Raw genomic sequence first — 25414 nt, 5'->3', positions numbered from 1 at the left:
AAAGAAAGAAGCAACTTAGAACCAAGGAGAAATTTCCTGGCAGTTAGAACAATTAATAAGTGGAACGACTTGCCTGCAGAAGTTGTGAATGCTCCAACACTGGAAATTTTTAAGAAAATGTTGGATAACCATCTGACTGAGATGGTGTAGGGTTCCTGCCTGGGCAGGGGGTTGGACTAGAAGGCCTCCAAGGTCCCTTCCAACTCTGTTGTTATGTTATGTTATATAAAGGACCTGCTTTCTGGCATTCTCCGAGTCAGGCAAAGTCTAAACATATCTTGCTGAAGTCACTTTCTGGTCTCCTGCCTGCCTTGAGAACTTTGCTGGGACTTTGGCAAAGCTGCAGAGGCACGCCTGATTCCGATTCCCCTGACCCGGCTGTCAGCGGAGGAGTGGGACACAACAATTACCCTTTTTTTCCCTTCCCCCTTTTTGCCCGCAAAGAAACCCCCTCCTCAAGGACAAAAGACCGGCAAGTCATCATCGTCCCCACCCACCCCCCCAAAAAAAGGAAGAAAAAAAAAATAACAATGCAACCAAGAAAAAGACGAGCGTTTGGGGGGCATTCTCCACACAGGATATATATTTATTGTAGGTTTTTATTTTTGTCTCCGAATATCAATTTTGAGTTTTTTTTTGTTTTGTTTTTTCACAGCATTATCGAACCCCTGCTTCTATCCCAAATTGGATCTTAGCCCCCTATTATTATTTTTTTTGTTTTTGTTTTGAGGAGCAGGGCTGGCTGGGCAATTTAAACTCAAGGAAATTTCCTTTCCACACCGGTGTCTGTCTCAGGTTTTGGGCTGGGATCCATTTTATTCCACTCTTTTAATTCTCTTTTTTAAATTCCTCTTTGGGCAAGTTACATGTCCACAGCGACCCCTGCTGGCCAACTGCGAGAGGGGCAGCCCCTTCTCTTTCCCCCCCATCGGAAAAAAAAAAAAAAGAAAGAAAACCCCTATATACCTTTCTCTATTCCAGGATTTTCTCAAACCACTTTAAAAAAAGACGCGAGTGGGAACATCAACTCCCAGAATTCTCTGCCGGATGTGTTCGCGGACTTGCGGCCTGGGGAATTCTGGGACTTGACGTTCCCGCTCGTCTTCAAAAGTGACCTTATCTATTATACTATCTATACGAGGACCTCGGGAGCCCCCTTTTCAGACTAAATCCGTTTTATTAAAAGGCAGCGTCCAAGTTTGTTTTGTTTTTTCAGCACAAACGGCGACACCCCACAAAGGGATGTTGCGGGCCCGTCAAAGGCGGCTCACCCGCACAAGCCTTCAACCCATGACACAAATTGCCGATTGACTCACACAATCTGCAACTTGCCACCTTCCCTTCCTCCCTCGCCCCCCCACCCCCAAAATATCATTAAAGCCCCCTCCACGCACCCAAAAAAGAAGCTCCTTTAATCTGCCTTTGAATCAAACGTTGGGTTTGACAAGGGGCTCCAGAGCCCTCCTACCGCAGACGGCTCTTTTCCTAGACCAGGAGTAGGCAACCTGTGGGCTCTGGAGCCGCATGTGGCTCTTTCATTCCTCTGCTCGCTCAAAATATGTATCGCAACCGCCAAGGCGCGACACCTGCCGGCGCGCGATTTATTGAGCTTGTCCGGTAGGTTCTGTGGCTCCCGGTGTTTTCTTTTCTGTGGGAAACGGATCCAAATGGCTCTTTTGAGTGTTTTAAGGTTGCCGACCCCTGTCCTAGACTATATATGGAAGACGATGCGTCAAGCGGACACCCCACCCCCACCCCCGTTCTATTCCCCGTGGCTCTATTTCTCAGGGTGTTCCCTCTCCCCTCTTTTCTCCCCAGATCGAAACCCCCTCAAAGAACCACCCTCCCCCCCCCCAACAGGCCAGCTTGAGAAGGACAGGATGGAAGCGAAGGCCACGCTCAACCGTCTCCAAGGTCTCCTCGCTCCGTCGTCCCTCCAAACTAAGGAACTTGGAGACCTTCCCAAACTTCTCACTTCTGCTCCCCCGTTTCCTGATCTTTTTCCAGTCCGTCTCCCCCTCCTCCCCCCCAAAATCCATGTGGTGGTGTTTGGTTTTTTTCTCTCCCCCTCCAGCAGGGCAACTGGACCCAGAGGGTTCTCCTGCCGAGATAACCCGCCACCATCCGTGCTTTGCCCCTCCCCAAACATTTTACAGGCATCATTTCTCTCTCTCTCTCTCTCTCTCTTCCTTCTTCCTCTTCGGAAAAATTTCCAGGGAGCAAATATGTGACGAACAGGATACAGCTGTTTTCTTCCTCTTGGAAAAGGAAGGGGAGACGAGAGGAAAGGCGGCGGTGGGGGGGGACGAAGGGAGGGAGGTACCCCCCCCCCGCAAAAATACTTTTTAAAAAAAAAAAAAAAAAACCTCACACATAGCCAACATTATAAACAGGCCCAGAAACATGGCAGTTTGTGCTGAAACGAGGGGGGCAGGTGGGCGGGTGGGTAGGGGGTGGTTTGTGGTCACTGGTCACAATTAATCACAACTACAACTGTTTGCAAAAGCTGAAAAGTGGCCAGGCTTGGAGGACAGGGCCAACAAGGGGCTGGGTGGGTGGAGAGGGGGAGAGGGAGGAAGAGAGGTTGCACAAAGAGGAGGAGGAGGAGGGAGGTATTTCTCTTTTATCCACAGTCATTCATACCCAGCTGTCTCCTTCTCCCTTTCCCACTTTAAAACACCTTTCCACGAGGTTTAACGCGGAAACAGGAAGCGCCGACAAATAATAATAATAATAATAATAAATTAATTCGAACAATAAATTATAACGTTTCGTTCCCAGGATCCGGGTCAAGGAAGGGTCTATCCTTAGTCCCCGGGAACGAGAGCCTCCCCGCACCTCCCGCCCCGGTTAACGCCCGTCAGATATGCTGGTTTTTATAAAATAATAAAAATCCACCTTTGTATCTTCTGCAAAAGGAGACCAAGCTGGAGTGGAGCGCCCTCCCCCTCCTCCTGCGTTGCTCTTTTAACGTAGTCGCACATACACACACCCAAGGCATGCACCCACAAGCACACACAACTCCTTAAAACAGGGTTAAGATAGGCAGTGATAGCAAGGAAAACCAAAAAAAACCCAAAAACCGCACAGGTCCTAAGAGCGGGAACACCGCTTTTAGAGAAAAAGTGTGGAATGTCAAGAATCGCAACCAGGTTGCGTCGCCGTTGTTCACAACTAAAAAAAACAACAACACACGGGAAGTAAATGGCAGTAAATTCGCCCGTGGTTCGGAAGAGGGAGGAGAACGCCGCGGGCCGGCGGGAGGACTCCCACCCGGCACCGACCCTCGGAAAGGAGGCGTTTAACTCCCGCCAACGCCGGGTGAGTTTCCCGCAGACACTTAAGGGAGAGAAAACTGGCAGTACAAGCCGAATAAGTTAATAAATTTTAAAAAAAAAAACCGTTAAGAGGAGATCACCAGGTCCGGGGATCAGTGGCCAAGACACTGAGGACTAGCAGCACGGCCGAGAAGACTAAACGGGGAGCGACCCCCGAACTTCTCCCAGATCTCCCCAACGAGCCGGGATCTTCCGATTCTAGATATTTGCGAGAACGAGAAAGGAGGGGGATACAATTCCAAGATCGGGCATGATCCGCGTGGCAACTAGGAATTGCTCCGTTGGGAGGCGGAAGGGAAATGGGGGTCGGGAGTCCACCGAATTGGGGGAAATGGGGGGACGACCACGGAGGCGAGAATCGGGGGGGGGGGGCAGGTGGGCCTTGGTCCTCGAAGGTTTGTCGTTAAAAATCAAGAAAAAAACCACCGGGAGCGACACATAGAAAGTCTAGATAGAAATCTACAAACAGACAAAATATAATATAATATAATATATATATATATTTTTATGTATATATATATGTATATATGTATATGTATAAATAACAAATCGGGCTATTTACAAGACACCCACACGCAACGCCACGCTCACACACACACACACACACGCGGGGAAAGGGGGGGGATGGGGAGGGAGGCGGGGTAAGGGGGGGTCGGGGTGGGGTGGGGAAGTTGGCGCTGGAAGACTCGGCCCCGTGCGCCTCTCCCGGCCTCTGCTCCTGGTTGGGGAAACGTCTCGGAGTATTTCCACTAAGTACTGAAGTAAACTGCAGAGGAAAAAACAGACAAAAGAGAGAACTTATAGGATGTCCTGGTTATACGACCGGCATAATGAGAAACGGCCTGTTACAGTCATTAAATGGGTCGTTCCTATTATTTGGTTTGGTGAACTTTTTTTTTTTAGCGGCGGTCGTTAAGTGAACCGGTGGTAGGCGTGGTTTTTACGGACAGGCTGGAAGGGCTGTTTTTCCCCCCCCCCACAAAACCGTCATTAAATGGGACAACGCGGTCATATTACCAGGCATCCCAAGTTCGGATGCGTGACCAGAGAGGACGGGGAGGGGGGTGGTGTCGCAATGTCAGAACTGCAAAATCTGGGTTGGGAAAAAAACCACCCATTTTAGGGTCGGTCGGTCGGTTGGAATGCCGAATGGTCCCACTTAGCGACCGGTCGTTAAGTCGAGGACTGCCTCTAAAGGTTCCGGTAATTGGTATTTGAGTGTGCTAAGCTGCAGTTTGCCTGCAAACACAACTGGCTTCATTGCTACATCAAACAAACTTCATAGGTAGTCCTCGACATACGACCATTCGCTTAATGACCTCAACAGCACTGGGAAAAAAAGGGACTTTCCACTGGTTCTCACACTTATGACTGACAGTGTCCTTGCCATCACGTGATCAAAAATTCAGGCACCGGGCAACCCACATATATGGATCATGGGATCACCGGATTGCCATTTGCCATCTTCGCAGAAAAATTCTGACCAGCAAACTCAGAGCGGGAAGCTGGGATTCGCCTAACGACCGCAGTGATTCGCTTAACGGCTGGGTCAGAAAAGGTTGTCAAATCGGCGGCAACTTATTGCACAACCACATCTCTTAGTGACGGACGCTCCAGTCCCAACTGCGGTTGTAAGACGAGGAGTAAAGTTTATTTATTTATGAAGTTTCTGCCCATCATAGTCCTATAGATTAAAATTGAGAAAATTATTCAGGAAAAAATCTCAGGATGGCTGTAATCCTGTTTTTTTTTTTTTTTTTAAACTAACCAGGATACAGGTAGGTCCTCGACTTACAAAAGTTCATTTAGTGACGTTTCGAAGTTAGGACGGCCCTAAAAAAAAGGGACTTGTAACCGTTTTTCACACTTACGACCGTTGTAGCAGTCCCCGTGGTCACTTGAACAACTGGCTCGCATTTATGACGGTTGAAGGGTTTATATGATCTCCTTTTGCGACCGGATGAGCGAAGTCAATGAGGAACTCGGATTCGCTTAAAGACCATATAATTCACTTAACAACCGGGGCGAAACAGGTCATGAAAACAGGGCAAAACCTCACTCAACAACGGCCTCACTTAGCAACGGAAAGGTTGGTGCCATTGTGATCGTAAATCGGGGGGGGGGGCCTCACCGTACAGGTAGTCCTCAACATATGACCCCAAGTTTCCGTTGCTAAGCGAGACGTTTATGGAATGAGTTTTGTCCTGGTTTACGACTTTTCTTGCCACTGTTAAGCGAATCACTGCAGCTGAGAAGTTAGTCCCATTGTCGTTAAGTGAATCCGGCTTCCCCCTCCCCCCTCCAGTCAGAAGGTCACAAAAGGGAAGCACGTGACTCCCCGGGACGCTGCAACCGTCGTAAATATGAGTCACTTGCCAAGGAACTGAATTTTGACCGGAGGAATCCTACAAAGGTTTTTAAGCGTGGGGAAAAAACATTGTCGTAAGTCACTTTTTAAAAAAAAAAGCGCCGTTATAACTTGGAACGGTCACTTAACGAACGGTTGTAAGTCGAGGACCACCGGTAAAAAGTTAATTCTTACTAAAGTCCACACTGAGGGCAATCGTCGGCGACTTTAAGGATTGTCAAAAAATGGAAACGACACGGAAGAGTTTGCGATAAGTGGGATCAACCGATTGGCACCCAAACCCCAGATGAGATTCAGTCTAAAGCAAGGGTATCAAACTCAGCCCCCCCGCCCCCCCCCCCGCGCCCCGTTTCTACTGGCAGAGGGCTAGCAAAACATACCAGAAACAAACCAAAAGAAGAAATGTTTCCCCTTTTGCATTTGAGCCATCCAAGGGACAGGAAAGGAGAAAGGGAAAGACAAAAGACAAAAGAAGGAAGGATGGGAAGAGAGCCAGGAAGGAAAAAGAAGGAAAGAGGGGAAGGAAGAAGAAAGGAGAATAAGGAGGGAAGGAAAAGAAAAGGAAGGGAGGAAGGGAGGAAGGGAGGAAGGAAGGAAGGAAGGAAGGAAGGAAGGAAGGAAGGAAGGAAGGAAGGAGGGAAGAAAGGGATAGGAAGGAAGGAAGGAAGGAAGGAAGGAAGGAAGGAAGGAAGGAAGGAAGGAAGGAAGGAAGGAGGAAGGGTTTGTGGAAGGAGGAACTGAGAAAGGGGAGGAGGGAAAAAGGAGGAAGAAAGAAAGGAAGGGATTGAGGAAGGGGAAGGAGGAAGGGAGGGAGGGAGGGATTGAAAGAAGGAAGGAAGGAAGGGATTGAAAGGAAGAAGGAAGGAAGAAAGGTTTGTGGAAGGAGGAATTGAGAAAGGGAAGGAGGGGAAAAGGAAGAAGGGAGGGAGGGAGGGATTGAGGAAGGAGGGAGGGAGGGAGGGATTGAAAGGAGGAAGGAAGAAGGAAGGAAGGGACTGAGGAAGGAAGGGAGGGATTGAAAGGGAGGAAGGAAAAAGAGTTTGAGGAAGCAGGAAGGAAGGAACATTATAATGAGTGTGAGGGAGGGTCTCAGGGAAGTCCTGCCTTAGCACTTGGCCCCCACAGGTGCCCCCCCCCAACACAAGTCCTGTGTTATACCCATCATGGCCACGCCCCATGACCCCCCGCCTCCAGGGTCAAACACAACTCTGATGCAGCCCGTCGTGAAATTGAGTTTGACACCCCCGCTCTAAAGCCACTTGAGGCACTTTCCTGTCCCCCTCTTTACGTCTCATCGCTCCCATTTTTATTTTTTTTATTTTTTGGCAAGGGTCACTCACCAATGATGATGATCAAGATAATGGCGCATATCACCCCCAGAATTATCATCATCTGCCACGGGAAAGAAAGAAAGAAAGCGTGTGAAATCAGTGGTGCTATTCAGCCAGTTCTACCCGGTTCGTGCGAACCTGTAGCGGCGGAAGGCTCCATCCACCCGTCCTGTTTTTGACGCTCTGTGCATGCGCGCTCCCATTTGTGAACTGGTAGCGGAGTTAAGTGAATACAATCTCTGGTGGTGAATGGTCTAAATCGGTCTTTCTCCAACAGGAATCTTCTGGATTGTCCCGTCTGACCCCCGCGGTAGATCTGTTTCCCATCTAAAGCAAAACCTTCCCAGATCCCTTGGGATCTAGCTCCTTTTAGATCCTAAACGAGCGTTTCTTCAACTTCTCCAGAATTCCCCAGCCAGCAAGGATTCAGCATGGACAGGACGAGAACAAGCGTCACATTGTTTTGACTGGGTAACTTTCTTAATAGACGGTGGGAATGCGGTAGACGTAATATATCTTTGACTTCAGCAAAAGTGAATAATAATAACAATAATAATCCACAAGATTAAATTAATAAACGAGTTAAAAGTGGGCTGGATAGCATGACAATTAAATAGGAAACCGATAAGACTGGCTGGGGAATTCTGGGAGTTGAAATCCACCCACCTCCACGTTGCTCCGATGGAAAACTATGGAAGCTAGAAGGCTGACATTACATACATCCAGAAGACTACAAGGACCCTGTGGCTGGGCCTGCTTTCAAGTGAGTTCACCCCCCTCTCAAACCTGATTCCATGCAGATGATCACCAGAAGGCCGAGATCATGGAAGGAGGTTAGCATTCTCATCAAGAGCTCGGGTCCCATCCTCCCCGACCCCCAATATCCTCTCTCTCCCCGTTTTTTGAATCGAACCTGATTCTGGGGTCTCTTCCCCCAAATCTTCTCTGCACTGGTGGCCCGTGCCACACGATCCTTTTTGCCCGTATTTTTGCCCTTCCAACTCTGTTATTCCGTAGAGCAGGAGTCGGCAACCCGTAGCTCTGGAGCCGTATGCGGCTCTTTCATCCATCTGCTGCGGCTCCCTGTTGCCAGTTGGTAAAAGGAAAGAGAGTACTGCGCTAGGAGGAGACTCTATGGTGGGGGAACCAGACTTCCGGTCAGCAGAGGAAAAAGGACACCGCGCTAGGAGGAGACTCTATGGTGGGGGGGAGGGAAACCGGACTTTCGGTCAGCAGAGGAAAAAGGACGCCGTGCTAGGAGGAAACTTTAAGGTGGGAGAACCGGACTTCCGGTCAGCAGAGGAAAAAGGACGCCGTGCTAGGAGGAGACTCTATGGTGGGGTGGGGTGGGGTGGGGAACCGGACTTCCGGTCAGCAGAGGAAAAAGGACGCCGTGCTAGGACGAGACCTTACGGGGGGGGAACTGGACTTCCGGTCAGCAGAGGAAAAAGGACGCCGTGCTAGGAGGAGACTCTATGGTGGGGTGGGGTGGGGTGGGGAACCGGACTTCCGGTCAGCAGAGGAAAAAGGACGCCGTGCTAGGACGAGACCTTACGGGGGGAACTGGACTTCTGGTCAGCAGAGGAAAAAGGACGCCGTGCTAGGAGGAGACTTTATGGTGGGGGAACCGGACTTCCGGTCAGTAGAGGAAAAAGGACACTGCGCTAGGAGGAGACTCTATGGTGGGGTGGGGTGGGGAACCAGACTTCCGGACAACAAAGGAAAAAGGACGCCGTGCTAGGAGGAGACTCTATGGTGGGGTGGGGTGAGGAACCGGACTTCCGGTCAGCAGAGGAAAAAGGACACTGCACTAGGAAGAGACTTTATGGTGGGGGGGGACCGGACTTCCGGTCGGCTCCAGAATTGAACGGGGTGCTTCCAGTTAGTACATTTGTGGCTCTTTTGAGTGTTGAAGGTTGCCGACCCCTGCGCTAGAGGAATGATGCAAGATGACATCTCTTTAACCTCAGAGGCCTTCTCCGTCTAATGTTGGTTGCGCTTCCCAGGGACGCCCAACCAACAAGGTCCCTCGAAGGTCCCTCAAGATCGGGTGGCTCCTTTGGACAAAGGGGAAGGAGGCAACCAGGCTTTGGGGGGGGCGAGGAGGAGGCGGTCGTCCTCCTCCATCCTACCTTTAAGTTCTTCCACCAGTATTTGCGCTTAAGCTTGGCGGCGCTGGTTTCGAATTGAGACGCTCCGGCTTGAAGAGCATCGGCACGGTCGTCCAGCTCCGAAAGCTTCTGATCTCTCTCTAGGACCTTATCGACGTTCACTCGCATGATATCCACCACCTGGAGGGAAAGAGACCCCGGGAAAGAGACGGTCAGATGTAGGAGAAGGCAGCGAGAACCACCGAGATCTGGAAGCCGATAGAAGGGCAGAGTTTTAACACCGGGAAGGAAATGTCTGCAAGGAAACCACCAAACTCAGAAAATATCTAAGGACACTACAGTTGTCATCCTCCTCTTCTTCTTCCCCATCTCCCTTCTTTTTCTCTGCAAACCTCACTCCCTTCTAGCACTGATGATGTTCCCTAGTTGGGTCACGAAACGTCTGTAAGAAAACCACCAAGCTCAGAGAGCACCAGTCCTCCTTCTCCATCCCTTCCTCTTCTCCTTTTCCTTCTCCCCTCCTCACCCATCTTCTCCTCTTTCTCCATCTTTCTTCCCCCTTCTCTTTCTTCTCCATCCCTTCCTCTCCTCCTCCTCCTCCTCCAACCCTCCTCCCTTCTAGCACTGATGATGTTCCCTAGTTGGGTCACGAAATATCTGCAAGCTCAGAGGGTACCCAGGACCCCACCGAAGATTGACACGCGCTGGTCACGTCACCTCCATCAAACTAAAGGATTCTGAAATTAAATCAGATTAGAACTGAAATTAAATCAGATTCGATTTCAGTCATGGTTGTCTATTATAGCTTTGGAAGTGTGTTTTGAGCCCGTCGCCCAAGGCCGCCGGGAAGGTAACCTCATCCCGATTTAAACCGAAATTCTTTCCGCCGACGATTGCAACCCTTGGTGAGTCCTCGGCTTGCAAGCCTTCATTTAGTGACCGCTCAAAGTTACAACGGCATGACAAAAAATAAGTGACATACGACGAACCCGTTTTTGACTTAGTTGCCCAGTTTCCCTAAAAATAAGACCCAACCGGAAAATAAATCCTAGCGTGATTTTTTCAGGATGCTTGTAATATAAGCCCTACCCCAAAAATAAGCCCCAGTTAAGATTGTCTGCCAGATGGATGCATTTAGTACTGTATTTCCTCAAAAATAAGACCTAATTAGAAAATAAGTCCTAATGCGTCTTTTGGAGCAAAAATTAATAACACCTGGCCTTATTTTTGGAGAAACACGGTATGACCATTGTAGCATCCTCATGATCAGGCGGCAGGGGTGAAATCCAGCAGGTTCTGGAGAACCGGTATCGGAAATTTTGAGCATTTCGGAGAACCGGTATCGGAAATTTTGAGCAGTTTGGAGAACCGGTAGAAGAAATTTTGAGCAGTTTGGAGAACCGATAGCGGAAAGTTTGAGCAGTTCAGAGAACCGGTAGCAGAAATTTTGAGCAGTTTGGAAAACCAGTAGCGGAAATTTTGAGCATTTCGGAGAACCGGTAGCGGAAATTTTGAGCATTTCGGAGAACCGGTAGTGGAAATTTTGAGTAGTTCGGAGAACCGGCAAATACCACCTCTGTGCTGGCCCCAGGAGTGGGGAGGGAATGGGGATTTTGCGGTATCCTTCCCCTGCCATGCCCACCAAGCCACACCACGCCCACCAAGCCACGCCCACAGAACCGGTAGTAAAAAAATGTGGATTTCACCATTGTCAGGAGGCATATACATTTCATACATAAACATTAAGAATGCAGTTTATTAGTGAATTGGGGGGGGCTCGGTGCCCTCTCTGTACCCCTGGCAAAGAAGGGCCACCACCCGCAAACTCTTGACCTCTGGGGCAGTGTCCCTCCCCCTTCCCCCCCCCAGCATGGACTTCAACTCCCAGAATCCCCTACTTCTCACCTCATCCACTTGAGCCTGGGTTTGCTGGAGCCTCCGGTTACTGGTGAGGTTGGGTGGGGGGCCGGGGGGAGCCCCGGCTTCTCCTCCGGCAGCCGCGGGTGGGGCAGCAACATTAGCCGACCTGAAAAGTATATAAGGAGGGTGTGATTTTGTGTCTTGCACACAGCTTAAAAACAAAGGGGGGGGGTGTTTTATGGGTTTGCAAGACCCTCTCCTCTACCTGCACGGTGCGAAGAAACCCACCTGAACCTGAAAACAGACCCACCTGTGTTGTTTCTCAGCATCGAAAATGTGTCGGGGCCCAAAAAGGCGGATTTGGGACCTGTTGATCGCAACCCGTTTCCCGCTAACCCAACCTCCCCACCCCCCAAAAAAATTCACAGGCAGGAAGCACCTATCCAACGTCTTGTTCTTAAGTTCCCAGAATCCCCCAGCCAGCTAGCCACTGCAGAGGCTTCTGGGAGGGGAAGGCCACAGGGCTAGGAAATCGACGAGTTTAAGTGCTTCCTTGAGAATGGGATTGGGCAGGGTTGGTTCAAAGGCCCGATCGGACGCCTTAACGTGGGGCTACATGGCTGGACTTCAACTCCCAGAATCCCCCAGACATTATGCCTTGATTTGGATAGGTGTCAACTCCCAGAATCCCCCAGCCAGCATATTTTAAGACAAATGGACTTCAACTCCCAGAATCCCCCAGCCAGACAGCTTTAAGATGGGTGGACTTCAACTCCCAGAATCCCCCAGACATTATGCTTTGATTTGGATAGGTGTCAACTCCCAGAATCCCCCAGCCAGCATATTTTAAGACAAATGGACTTCAACTCCCAGAATCCCCCAGCCAGACTGCTTTAAGACAGATGGACTTCAACTCCCAGAATCCCCCAGACATTATGCTTTGATTTGGATAGGTGTCAACTCCCAGAATCCCCCAGCCAGCATATTTTAAGACAAATGGACTTCAACTCCCAGAATCCCCCAGCCAGACTGCTTTAAGATGGGTGGACTTCAACTCCCAGAATCCCCCAGATTATGCCTTGATTTGGATAGGTGTCAACTCCCAGAATCCCCCAGCCAGCATATTTTAAGACAAATGGACTTCAACTCCCAGAATCCCCCAGCCAGACTGCTTTAAGATGGGTGGACTTCAACTCCCAGAATCCCCCAGATTATGCTTTGATTTGGATAGGTGTCAACTCCCAGAATCCCCCAGCCAGCATATTTTAAGACAAATGGACTTCAACTCCCAGAATTCCCCAGCCAGAATGCTTTAAGATGGATGGACTTCAACTCCCAGAATCCCCCAGCCAGATTATTTTAAAATGGATGGATTTCATAAAGCTGAGAACTTCTTGAGGAAGAAAAAGACAATATTCTTTGAAGATAAGCTGGAGGGAGTGACTTAAATATAGTTTAATTAATTAGGATATATCAAAAAATGATATATGTACTGTTAGAAAGCTTTAAGTTAGTTTTGTACGTATAAACTGAGTATATGTATGTATACCCACGTCTGCTGGTTCTTTAAGTAATGCGGAACAATATTCTAAAGTTGGTAAAATATTATGGACTAAGACTTGAAAATAGGAGAATTATATATTATTCCTCACAGCGAGGAGAAGCTGAGATGGTTAAAAAAAGGATTTTTTTTTCTCCAAATAGATTATACTTAATTTTTGTCTCGAGTTCAAAATTTCCTTCCGGGTTTTGTGTTTGCAATGAGAAGGAAAAAAAATAAGTGAAAGTTTGATTCCGTTTTTGTAAACGAGATGAGCTTATTGTTATCGAAATGGATTGTAACCAGAGCTGATATTCAGCTGGTTCGCACCGGTTTGAGCGAACCGATAGCATCGATCGCAGGTGGGCCAGGCCACCAAGTTGTGCTATTTAGGCACGTTTGCGAGTCCGGGCGCATGCGCGGGAGGGGTGCGAGCGAGCAAAACACATGCACGAAAGGCCAGGTGCATGTGCGGACAGTGCGCGCGTGGGCGGCAAACCAGTGGTAAAGGTAACTCAAACCCACCCCTGTCTTGTACATATCCTGTTTTCCCCAAAAGAAGACATCCCCTAATAATAAACCCAATCGGGCTTTTGAGCGCATGGCAAGAAGGCCAAGCGCTTATGGTTTTCGCGGGTGTTTGTATGTAGGTCTTTGGTTATTCGGGTTTTCTCCCGCGTAAAATTTGAAGTGTCTTGGTGACGTTTCGACAAAGTCTCATTCGTCATCTTCAGGCTTCAGCTTTGTGCTTCTGGGAGCAATGTGTGATTGCAGCTGTTTCTTCCTTTTTAACTGCTAGTGGGGGTTTGAACTGATTGGGTGGGAGCTTGGCTGTGCTCTGATTGGATGGGGTTTTTTTGTGCTCTGATTGGATGGGGGTGTGTCCTGTTTGGGTGGGGGCTTGGTTGTGCTCAGATTAGTCTGAGTTGCAGGGGGATTTGAGCTGGTGAGCTGCATTGCTGTTGTTTGGCTTCGTGTTCGTGGTCGTGCTACATCTTCATAGTGGGTGTCTGTCTGCTGCATGTATGGATTGGAGGGGTTTGAAATGGCTAATGTTGCAGCTGCGGTCTGGCTTCTGGTCCTTGGTCGTGCTTCATGATCAGTGTGGGTTTGGGTCTGCTTTCTGGGTAGATGTGTGGTGGTGACATCCTGTGTGGACCTCGTGAGTGTGGGTCTGGTGTCATTCCTCGTGTTAGGGACTCGTTTGTCAATAAGGGCGGATTTCCAAATGGATACCTCCCGCCTACCAGCCATTTGGTATATAACAGGGTCTTATTTTCAGGGAAAACACGATACTGTTGTGTAAAAGCAAAAAAAAAAAAGTTGTGGTTGTAATGTTGTTACCTTCACCTGTGTCAAAGAGCGTCGGAAGTTGGTGTCTTTTTCTTTATTCTTATTTTTCTCCCGTTTACACCGTACCTCCCTCTTTTTTCCCTTCCTCTCTTCTTACTTTTCCATTCTATTTGATACTTCGATAAAACTTAATAAAAAAAATTTACATTGCAAAGATGATTGGACTTTAACTCTCAGCATTCCCAGCCAGCATGCTTTAAAGGTGGACTTCAACTCCCAGAATGCCCCAGCCATCTCCCCACCCAGTCCTCCCCCCATCCTTTTATGCTAGTAGTTTTAAAGAAACAGAGCGGAATTTCTTCTCATTTTGCAAGCGCTTTGTTAAAATATATAACCACAACTGGTGTTGTGCGTTCGGTGTAATTAGAGGGAGGGTGTTAAGAAAAAGAGCTTTAGGCTTAATCCCTGGGAAGGGATTAAGAAGCCAAGATTAGTAGTACAGTAGTAGTACAGTAGGTAGTTGTAGCCATCTCTAAAATACCAAAAAGCAAACTGGAAAATATCTTGTTCGGTGAGAAGTTGCCCCAAAAAGCTAGAACGGGACTGTAGAATTGCAAAATTCTCCAGGAAACCGCCTTGCAAATCTGCCTTGCGTGTTAACACACGTGTGCGTAAACATCGATCGGTAGAAGATGGATGAATTGCAGGGAGTCCTCGACTTTACGACCAGAAGGCACCAGAATTTCCACAGCTCAGCAAGGGAATGAAGTGAGTCACACACGCCCGATTTTATGACCGTTAAGTGAATCAATCGTCGTGGTTAAGTGAGTCACACGGTCCTTAAGCGAATCCAGCTTCCCCCTATTGACTTGGCATGTTAGGAGCCCCAGCTGGGTAGGCCGCAAATGGGGAATCGCGTGATCTTAAAAGGCGTCGTAAATACATCCTTGGTTGCCAAGTGCTCAAGCTTTTATTATATGACCTTGGGGATGGTACGATGGTCATAAGGGTGAGGATAAGTCATTATCAGAGCTTTTCCGTTCGGCTGTGGTGATTTCAAACAGTGGCTAAACATGTCTAGGATGACACCTGCGGGAAGGATGCGATCCAAAATCTCCCATTGGCGGGCTATGGCGTGTTCCTCCGGAAGGCCATTATAGGTAGTTCTCGACTTACGACCACAATTGAGCCCCCAAATTTCTGCCATTAAGCGAGGCTTTGGTGAAGTGAGCTTTGCTCCGTTTTATGACCGTTTTGCGAAGCGAACCAATGCAGTTTCCTTGAGATGGTCACACGGTCGTTAAGCAAATCCGGCTTCCCCCCCTCTTGACTTGGCCTGTCGGAAGGTCGCAAAAGGGGATCATGTGACACACACACACACACACACACCTGGGACACTGCAACCGGCGTAAGTACGAGTCCGTTGCCAAGTGTCCGAATTTCGATCGCGTGACCACGGAGAGGTTGCCCCGGTCGTTAAGTGTGGAAAAAAAACAGTTGTTATGTCCCTTCCTTCAGTGCGGTTGCAACTTTCAACGGTCACTAAATGAAATCGTTGTAAATCAAGGACTACTGTACTACAAGAGGCCAGAAATACATGCAGTCTTCAATTTATAATCATTTGCTTAGCAAAAAAAGGGACTTAGGACTGTATTTCACACTTACGACCGTTGCAGCCTCGTGGTCACAATTCAGGTGTTCGGCAATTGACACGTCCTTACGACGGTTACAGTGTCCCGGGTCATGTGATCCCCCTTTGTGACCTTCTGACCGGGCAAGTCAAAGCGCAAGCCGGATTCACTTAGCGACCGTGTAACTATCATAAAACCGCAGTGATTCACAGGACAAGCGCGGCAAGGAAGGTCGTAAAACTGGAGCAAAGCTCCCTTAACCAAAGTCTCGCTTGAACGACAGACATTTGGGGCTCAATTGCGGTCGTAAGTCGAGAACTAGCTATAACGGCCTTTCGTAGGAACCCATCATAGCCTGCAAATGGGAGATTTTGGATCGCATCATTCCCGCAGGTATCACCCTGGACTTACGACCGTTCGTTTCGCCGCTGTTTGAAATCACAGGAAAAGGCCTGATAGTGGCCTCATCTTCGCCCTTACGACCACCGTAGCATCCCCAATAATAAAAGTTGGAACCAGCGTCTCGCTTAGCAACAGAACTTTGGAGGTTCCATTATGGTCGTACGTCGAGGACTACCTGCATTCTATAGTACGTTGTATTCAGACTCATCGCGTTTGCTCCACATTTCAAAAAAAAAAAAAAAAGGCAAGTCACGTTTTAGCCGAATTCTTTTAAGGAGATTCAAAAACTCAGTAAGCTCAAACTGCCCAAGGAGCTGCTGATCCAATTCTACAGAGGAATTATTGAGTCTGTCATTTGCACCTCTATAACTGTCTGGTTCGGTTCTGCAACCCAACAAGAAAAACACAGACTTCAGAGGATAATTAGAACTGCAGAAAAAATAATTGCTACCAACCTGCCTTCCATTGAGGACCTGTATACTGCACGAATCAAGAAGAGGGCCGTGAAAATATTTGAAGATCCCTCGCATCCTGGACATAAACTGTTTCAACTCCTACCCTCAAAACGACGCTATAGAGCACTGCACACCAGAACAACTAGACACAAGAACAGTTTTTTCCCGAAGGCCATCGCTCTGCTAAACAAATAATTCCATCAACACTGTCAGACTATTTACTGAATCTGCACCACTATTAATCTTCTCATCGTTCCCATCACCCATCTCCTTCCACTTATGACTGTATGACTATAACTTGTTGCTGGCAATCCTTATGATTTATATTGATATATTGACCATCAATTGTGTTGTAAATGTTGTACCTTGATGAATGTATCTTGTCTTTTATGTACACTGAGAGCAGATGCACCAAGACAAATTCCTTGTGTGTCCAATCACACTTGGCCAATAAAATTCTATTCTATTCTAAAAACGCTGCTTAAGAAATCCTATTATTTTCGGAAAGACGTTGTGAGTAGACGACTCAAAATCATCCAAGCCAAAAACGACCTAAAAACACTGAATCGTGGCAAATTTGTTAATCTGAGCCAACCACACCGCAAAAGAACAACCTCCAGGATCCCAAAGGATCTCGACCTAACTTTGAACAACGGGCGCTACCCAACAAAATGACATTTAAACGTGGAGAAAAAGCAAAGTTTTTTTACATTTAGGATTTGGGGGGGGGGGGAAATCAAAGGTATAAGAAGTAGAGATGACTCCAAAACAGGAACCACGAGATGGGCTTTGGAGTCCCAGGGGACGATCGCTTGAAGATGAGCCGGCCCTGTGCAGCCGCCACCAAAAAAGCGAATCCGATCCTTGGTTGGATAAACAAAAGGCGCAGAATCACGGGAAGGTTTAGCACCGCTTTGTAAAGCCTTAGTAAGTCCCGCACTTGGGAGTCCCGCATCCAGTTTTGGTCCCCACGTTACAAAAAAGATGTTGAGACTTTTGGAAAAAGTGCAGAGTAGAGCAACTAAGATGAACAAAGGCCTGGAGACTGAAACATATGAAAAATGGTTGCAGGAATTGGGTTTGGCCGGTCTAGAGAAAAGAAGATTTGGGGGGACGACGACTTGATAGCAGCTTTCCAATATCAGAGGGGCTGCCACAAAGAGGAGGGGCTGCCACAAAAAGCACTCGAAAGCAGCAGAAGAAGCAATGGATGGAAACTGATCAAGGAGAGAAGCAACCTGGAATTAAGGAGAAACTTCCTAGCAGCGAGGACAATTCACCAGTGGAACAGCTTGCCACCAGAACTTGCGGTTGCTCCATCACTGGAGGATTTTAAGAACAGTCACTTATCTGAAATGACACAGCACAGGTTCTCCTGCTTTAGTAGGGGGGCTGGACTAGAAGACCTCCAAGGTCCCTCTTCCAGCTCATTCTATTCTAACTGCTATTTAGTCGCTCATCCAACCAACTTCATCAGTCAAACCATATATATATATATATATATATATATATATATATATATATATATATATATATGTTTATATGTTTATATGTTTATATGTATGTATGTAGGTCTTTGGTTGTTGGGTTTTCTCCCGTAAAATTGGAAGTGTCTTGGCGGCGTTTGACGAAGTCTCATTCGTCATCTTCAGGCTTCAGCTTCGTGCTTCTGGGAGCAAAGCACAAAGCTGAAGCCAGAAGATGACGAATGAGACTTCGTCGAAACGTCGCCAAGACACTTCCAATTTTACGCGGGAGAAAACCCGAATAACCAAAGACCTACATACAAACAATATATATATATATATATATATATATATATATATATATATATATATATATATATATATATATATATATATATATATATATATATATATATTCTGAGGTTTTCACAGGTGTATGTATGTAGGTCTTTGGTTGTTGGGTTTTCTCCGTGTAAAATTGGAAGTGTCTTGGTGACTTCAGAAGATGACGAATGAGACTTCGTCGAAACGTCGCCAAGACACTTCCAATTTTACGCGGGAGAAAACCCGAATAACCAAAGACCTACATACAAACACCCGCGAAAACCTCAGAAAACACACACACACACACACATATATATTTCGTGATCCTCTTTTGCGACCTTCTGAGCAGCAAAGTCTAGGGGGAACCCCGATTCGCTTAATAACAACCGTGTTGCTAATTTAACCATGTGTTGCAGCCATTCTTCGCTTAACAACCGTGGATAGCAAGGTCATAAAACGGAGCAGAGCTCACTTTCACAAACAGCTCAACTTAGCACTGGAAATTTTGGGCGCGAGGGTGGCCGTAACTCGAGGACTACCTGTCAACCATTCCTGCCACCCTTCCAAAACCTAAACACGGAACCGACGTGGTCCGAACAGAAAGATTTCAACTCTTAATCCGCCTTTTGTCGGGATCCCTCCCTCCTCCCCCGCCCGATAATCTACTAAAAAGGGGGAGGGGCATGTTTTGCTTTCTCCCCACCCCCCGACCGACCCACATCTGTACCCCCCCCCGGCGTTGAATTTGCAGTCAATCTGCCGCGATTAACAAGGATGACTCAGTCACGACTTCTGGGAAGACGTGAAGGATTTCAATGCATCCATTGAAAAGATGACTAAGGCGGCTCGGATTGGCGCACACGGTCCCTGCTGTGACATCACCGGCAGATTCGATCCCGAGACATGCATGCCATCGCCCCGCGGATAAGCCACACGGTCCCGCCAAACCCTCCCCTGATGCTACACCAAAGGCTTTGCTGGCAAACCCAAAAAAATTGCGGAGAATTTAAACCTTTGCACCCGGTCGCTTCCCAAGCTCTCCCGTTTTCCTGCCCAAGTTACTAGTCCTCGCCGTCTCCAAACCGAGGAGGATGGTTGAATTCCATGCCCCTGAATTCAACGCACCTGGTACTTCAGGTGCATGGAGTTCAACCATCCTCCTCAGTTTGGACGGTGAGGACTAGTAACTTGGGCAGAAGACCGTTCAACCATCCTCCTTGGTTTGGTTGGGTTTGGTTTACTTTATTGTTATCTCACTTCATACAACGAAATTAAATGCCATCTTCAGTGTACATTAGAACAAAAAAAAAAAATGAAACACAAACACACCTCCTTCACATTCTATATACAATTGAATTGAAAAACCCCTCATATTGCATTCATATTGTACTATACAGTAGAATTCAATATAGTTACTGCCCTGGGACAGATGCTGCAATTCAGCCTATTTGTCCTTGTTTTTATTATCCTGTACCGTCTGCCAGATGGTAATAGTTAAAAAAAAAAAAAAAACCACACAAATGGTGAGGACTAGTAACTTGGGCAAAAAAAGAGGGGAGCTTTGGAAGCTTCCATTGTCAAATAAGCTGGCTCGTTTTCTCAGCCGGTGGAGTAAAATCCGCTGAAGTCACCCCGTTAGGAAATCGCGGTTAAATAAATCTATATTTTTATATACAGATAGGGAACTCGGCGTTGAAGATCGAAGTTGCAAAAGCGAGCCAGATATCTCCCATTTATATTCAAGATCTGGCTCTCTATTTACAGCCACTCCTGATTTTACTGAGGATGCGAGGGCTAAATATATATATTTTAAGATATAAATCTATTTCCCCCCCTGCTTGCTAGCAGTTCGACGGGCGTACGGAAAATAAAAATTCCAGACACCCGACCCCAAAACAGGAAGCAAAGGGCTTTAAATGCGTTAAAATCCACATTTTAAAATCCACATTAAAAAACAAAACAACAGCCTTGATCAAAACAAAGCCATCAATTTGCCAAGAAAATCTCCCGTTTGTTTGCTGCCTTTTGAGTTATTTGTAAAAAATAATAAAGGCATCCTTTTTATGACCGTCTAATCCTTTAATTCGGGACAGTAAATGTTCATTCATAAATATTTCCAGAGCAGGGACGGGTACCAAAAAAATATTTCCTAAGGAGGAAAAAAAAAATGGATCTATATAAATGTAATATAATCTAGATACCGGCTTGTTGTATGGAGCCAAACAAGACCCAACGCCAATCTCAAATTTAACGACAGACACAACTGCCAAGAAAGGAGCACACACATCCAAAAGCGGCAAGTAAAAAAATAAATAAATCTGGATTTATTATTATTAGCGAGGAATAAACAGAAGAAGGAAAGGAGACCAAGAAGACAGAAAAGCCTTAAATATATCCCATGGCTCTCCAAGGTGAGTAGCTGAGTCTGAAGAAGTGAGCAAGCCAAGCTAGATTTAGGAGCAATTTATTATTATTATTATTATTATTTTTGCAGAGTTTCTGAACCGCAGTGAGTTTAAGACGGCTTAACTTCCAACTCCCAGAATTCCCCACTTCCGCAGGCTGGGGAATTCTGGGAGTTGAAGTCCACCCGTCTTAAATTTGCACGGATCGAGACGTACTGACTGACCCCAGCGGTTATTCTATAAAGCCGAACGGTTCACACCAGGCTTGTGAGTGTGACACAACCGACAAAGAATGCAACCTTTTGTCTGGAAAGGGCAGCAAACAATGGACAAGAAAATCCAGGCCGCAGCTCAACCGGCTTAGCGCTCTGCGGACAAGAGGCTTTGTCCGGGACTTCACGCGATTATAGCCTGCCTTCCTTCTGCAGATCCGGCTGTCGGCCCAGATTTAAAGGAGATCCACCCACGGGAATTGCGAATTCGAATCTTACCGACAAAGGAATAATAACAACAACAACAACAACAACAATAATAATTTCAAAAATCACATTATTGTGGCTTTCGCCCAGCTCGTTCGTACGTTACATTTTTGCAGAAGACGAAGGAAGGAAAAGATTGGAAAAAATGTGGGTTTTGTTTTTAAATTGAAAACCAAGCTTTCTAACCTCAACCGCCTAGCAGTGGATCACAACTTCCTTTTTTTTTTTTTTTAAATTGCAGGATTATTTATAAAAAAGCTCTCTCAAATCGGAGCCCCGGCAAGCCGAGGCGGTATCGATTTCTTCCTTTCTCTCTCTCTCTCTCTTTTTTTTTTTAAAAAAGGATGAAAATATGGACCACACGCCAGGGAACAAAGCATTGAGAGACGGGGCAAAAAAAAAAACAGCCCCAAAGAATTGGGAGAGAAAAAAATTGCAAATAAAACCAATTGAGATTGTGATAAAATAAAATAAAATAAAAAAAAGAAATGAAACACGGGCTCGCCAAAACAAAATAAATGAAATTAGGGCACTTCGCTTGGAGCTTCCTTTCCCGATGGCAGAAATGGGCAGCAGATCGATTTCATAAATAAAATAAAATTTAAAAAAATCCCCTCCCAAGGAGGGAATTGCAATAAGGACCGATTGAATACTTCTGATTTTTTTTTTATTTTTTTTTGCAGGTGGTGAGCCAGCATCATCATGGTGTTTATGAGGCAGCCTTTCCATTCAATTTCCCCCCCCCCCCTTGTTAGAAAATAATAATAATAAAAACAGTTTTATCAGGAGGCCCTTAAAATCTCACTGGATAATAAATCACCGATAATCAGGTTTGGCCTTTTTTTTTTTTTTTGGCACGTTCTATTCCGACGGTATAAAAGCAGATTAATTTCCACCGAGGCTTCCTTCCGTCTGCAAAAAAATTTTTTTGCAAAACCGTTTCCAAATTGGCCTTCCCGGATTGCAATCCGGGAAATTAGCCATTTCCTCTAGATTTCCCACGAGACCTGTGGCTTTTTTTTCCCTTTTCCTTTTTCCACCAGACCCTCCCGACAACAACACCGCAGCGGCACTCTGCACGATCCCAGGAGCATCTTTAAGACATTCAGAAGCAGCCTTCCGATTTATTTCTGGCACGCAATTTTTCAATTTTCAATAAACGCCGTTTTAAGACGGGTGGGACTTCAACGCCCAGAATTCCCCATTAAACGAAAGGGTTGCCAGCTGGGGAATTCTGGGCATTGAAGTCCATCGATCTTAAAAGTGGCCCGGGGTTCCAATCGCCAATTCGGTGCCGTCCAGATGTTAACATCTGGTCCTTCCCAGCTACATAGCAAGCCGCACAAAATCACCCTTGCATTTTGAGACAGGTGCAAAAAACACACCCTATTTGTTTTATCTGCAGCACCCCTCTGCCCATATTCCACTCCCCAACCGGCAACCACCAATGCATCTTCATCCCTTTGCAAATTCCATTTTTTTTCCTATTTTATTTGCAACCTCCATTTGCAAACTCCACTGGCAGTTTCTCCCCACCCACCCAAAGGGGATGGAGAAGCCAAAGATCCAGGACAAAATAAAATAAAATAAAATAAAAATCCACCCCAACCCCAAAGGTTACATGGAAAGCAGTAATTGTGTCATCGCCTGGACAAAAAAAAAAAGGTGTTTTGTTTTTTAAATATATATTTTTAGCATCCTCCATCTGCCCAGCTTGCCTTTGCAAAATCTAAAAATACTCAAAATGGGGGGGGGGGGAGAAGAGAGGATGCATCCGTCTTAAAGAGACACCCCACCCCAAAAAAACCAAACCCCATCACCTCTTGGTGCCCCATCCCTTCCTTTCAAACCTTTTGTTCCTTCCCGACAGCTTTGCAAAAAAAAAAAACCCAGAGGCATTTTTTATTGCAAACGCTTCCAAACACCACCACCCCCCCTCATTTTTTCAACCATTTGCAATTCCCAGGTTGGGGGGGGGGGAAAAGAGGCATTTTTTTTTATACAGCCCTTTTTTTTAAAAAAAATATATTTTTAAATAACACACCCACTGTTCACCTGCATGCAAAATAGGGCGGGGGGGGGGGGGAAGGACCCTCTTCCAAAATTGCTTTCTGTTTTTTTGCTCCCCCCCCCCCGTCTGTTTTGGATCCTTCTCCACCCTTTTTTTTTGTGGGGAGGGGGGTTGTAGGTTGTTTTGCACATAGCAGAGCCTGATGATACATACATACATACATTCAATGCATGCTTAAACATACGTTCATTCAAATAGGAGAGCTGCCATGCCCAAGGAATGGTTCCATCTCCACCCTACACCAAGGGCTGTTTTTTTTAAAAAATTTTTTAAATAAATCTTAAAATGCAAGAAAAAAAAAGAAACATTGCCTTCAAAGGCAGCATCGCCTCCTCTCTCCCTTTCTTAAATCCCCCCCCCGCATTATTTTTTTTTGCACGTTTGCAAAAGGCAAAAGAGAAGCGTGCAAAGATGACCTCACTTATTCCTGGAGAAAGGAATCAAGAAAGAGGGAGGGATTGCAATAATAAGAATAATAATAATGAAAACAGTGATAATAATGATAATGATGGTAACAACAACGACAACACTAATACCAGTCAATGGTGTTTGTGATGTATTTTTGAATGTTCGGTTGACCTGAGTTTCATGTTTAATGAATAAAGATAATATAATAATAATATTAACAATAATAATAATAATACCACCAGTCAATGGTATTTGTGATGTATTTTTGAACGTTCGGTTGACCTGAGTTTCATGTTTCATGAATAAAGATAATATAATAATATTAACAATAATAATACTACCAGTCAATGGTATTTGTAATGTATTTTTGAACGTTCGGTTGACCAGAGTTTCATGTTTAATGAATAAAGATAATATAATAATAATATTAACAATAATAATAATACCACCAGTCAATGCTATTTGTGATATTTTTCAATGTTCAGTTGACTGTTTCATGAATAAAGATAATATAATAATAATAATAGTCAATGCTATTTGTGATATTTTTGAATGTTCAGTTGACTGTTTCATGTTTAATGAATAAAGATAATATAATAATAATATTAACAATAATAATAATACCACCAGTCAATGCTATTTGTGATATTTTTCAATGTTCAGTTGACTGTTTCATGAATAAAGATAATAAAATAACAATAATAGTCAATGCTATTTGTGATATTTTTGAATGTTCAGTTGACTGTTTCATGTTTAATGAATAAAGATAATAATAGTAAACCAGTCAATGCTATTTGTGATGTATTTTTCAATGTTCAGTTGACTTGAGTTTCACGTTTAATGAATGAAGTAAATAATAAGAGTAACAGTGAGTTTAATAGTGATTTGCCATTTTTGAAGGTTCAGCTGACTTGTGTTTCATGCTTAATGAATAAAGATGATAATAACAGTAATAATAATAATAATAATAAATTGCAATATTACAGGTAGGGTTTTTTTTCTTTCTTTCACCCCAGGCGGGTGGGGGGCGTTGGAGAGGGTCGTCTCCCCCCCCCCGGTTTTTAAGATTTGGGGTGGGGTGGGGAGGTTAAAAAAAAAAGCTTTTTTTTAAAAAAACCCCCCCAATCTTAAATGGGTCCAACTGTTTTCATTCATTGGGACACACAAGGGACGTGCCATTCGGTGAAGAGGGGGGGGGAAGGGAGAGCTTAAAGCCAAGCCTTCCCCCCTCCTTTTTCTTGTCTTCTATGGGGAGGGGCAGCAGCAGCCCCCCTAGATCTGAAAAAAAAACACCCTAAATTATTGGATTGGGGGGAAGGGAAGGAAACAAGAGACCAAGAAGGAAGCATCCATTGCAGCAAAAACAACAAAATTTAAAAAAAAAATAAAGATTGCTCTCTGCATTTTATCTGTCCTTAGCACCCCCCTCCTCCCCATTCACGCCCTTCCCCAAAAGAGGGAGGACAAAAAGAGAGAGAGAGAGAGAGAAATGCGTGGGAGGAGGGAAGAAAGAGTCGGGTTTTTTCGATGCACCAAACCCCAATGCAAGCCGGGGAGCCGTGCACCACGTCCCTCTCCTTGCAAACGACCCTTCCCCACCCAGGAGGGGAAAAAATAAATAAATAAATAAAAACATCCCCTCCCCTTCCCCGTTACTGCGGGCGGCGGCGAGAGAATCATCATCACCATCATAATAATCATAAAATAAAATAAAAAAACTCTCCGGTTTCTGGCGTGCACCTGCTTTTATGCAAGAAAAGGAGCATTGCACGCCGGGTCCCGCGTTGCATCGAGCGCTACTTACATCGCGGAGGACGCTGGCTGTGGCGGGCGGGCGGTCAAAGGCGGCGGCGGCGGCGGCGGCTGCGAGGCTCGCGCTCCCCGAATGAAGCTTTTGCTCGCTTCGGCAGAGGCAGCAAAATGGCGGCCGGA

At 46.0% G+C, this 25414-nt stretch overlaps 1 protein-coding gene across 1 annotated transcript; it reads right to left on the bottom strand.

The window, feature by feature from the left end:
* Positions 1-554: 554 nt before the first annotated feature.
* Positions 555-25412, bottom strand: VAMP2 (vesicle associated membrane protein 2). Its single transcript, XM_058183098.1, has 5 exons — positions 25287-25412; positions 11054-11174; positions 9170-9328; positions 7047-7098; positions 555-4104 (listed from the first exon to the last, which is right to left on the bottom strand). Coding segments are annotated over exons 1-5 (351 nt in total). The 5' UTR covers positions 25289-25412; the 3' UTR covers positions 555-4087.
* Between the last annotated feature and the right edge of the window lie 2 nt (positions 25413-25414).

The sequence above is a fragment of the Ahaetulla prasina genome, chromosome 4, assembly GCF_028640845.1.
Source record: "Ahaetulla prasina isolate Xishuangbanna chromosome 4, ASM2864084v1, whole genome shotgun sequence".
Taxonomy (NCBI): Eukaryota; Metazoa; Chordata; class Lepidosauria; order Squamata; family Colubridae; genus Ahaetulla; species Ahaetulla prasina.
The sequence above is the reverse complement of the archived record's forward strand: the minus strand, read 5'-3'. Positions and strand labels throughout refer to the sequence as shown.

Bases quoted from the DNA above. Each gene is read 5' to 3' on its own strand.
- VAMP2 (XM_058183098.1), bottom strand. The intron at 9,329-11,053 runs GTGAGAAGTAGG...CTTTCCCTCCAG, and splicing joins CCCAGGCTCAAGTGGATGAG to GTGGTGGATATCATGCGAGT. The intron at 7,099-9,169 runs GTAGGATGGAGG...TTCCCGTGGCAG, and splicing joins ACTGGTGGAAGAACTTAAAG to ATGATGATAATTCTGGGGGT.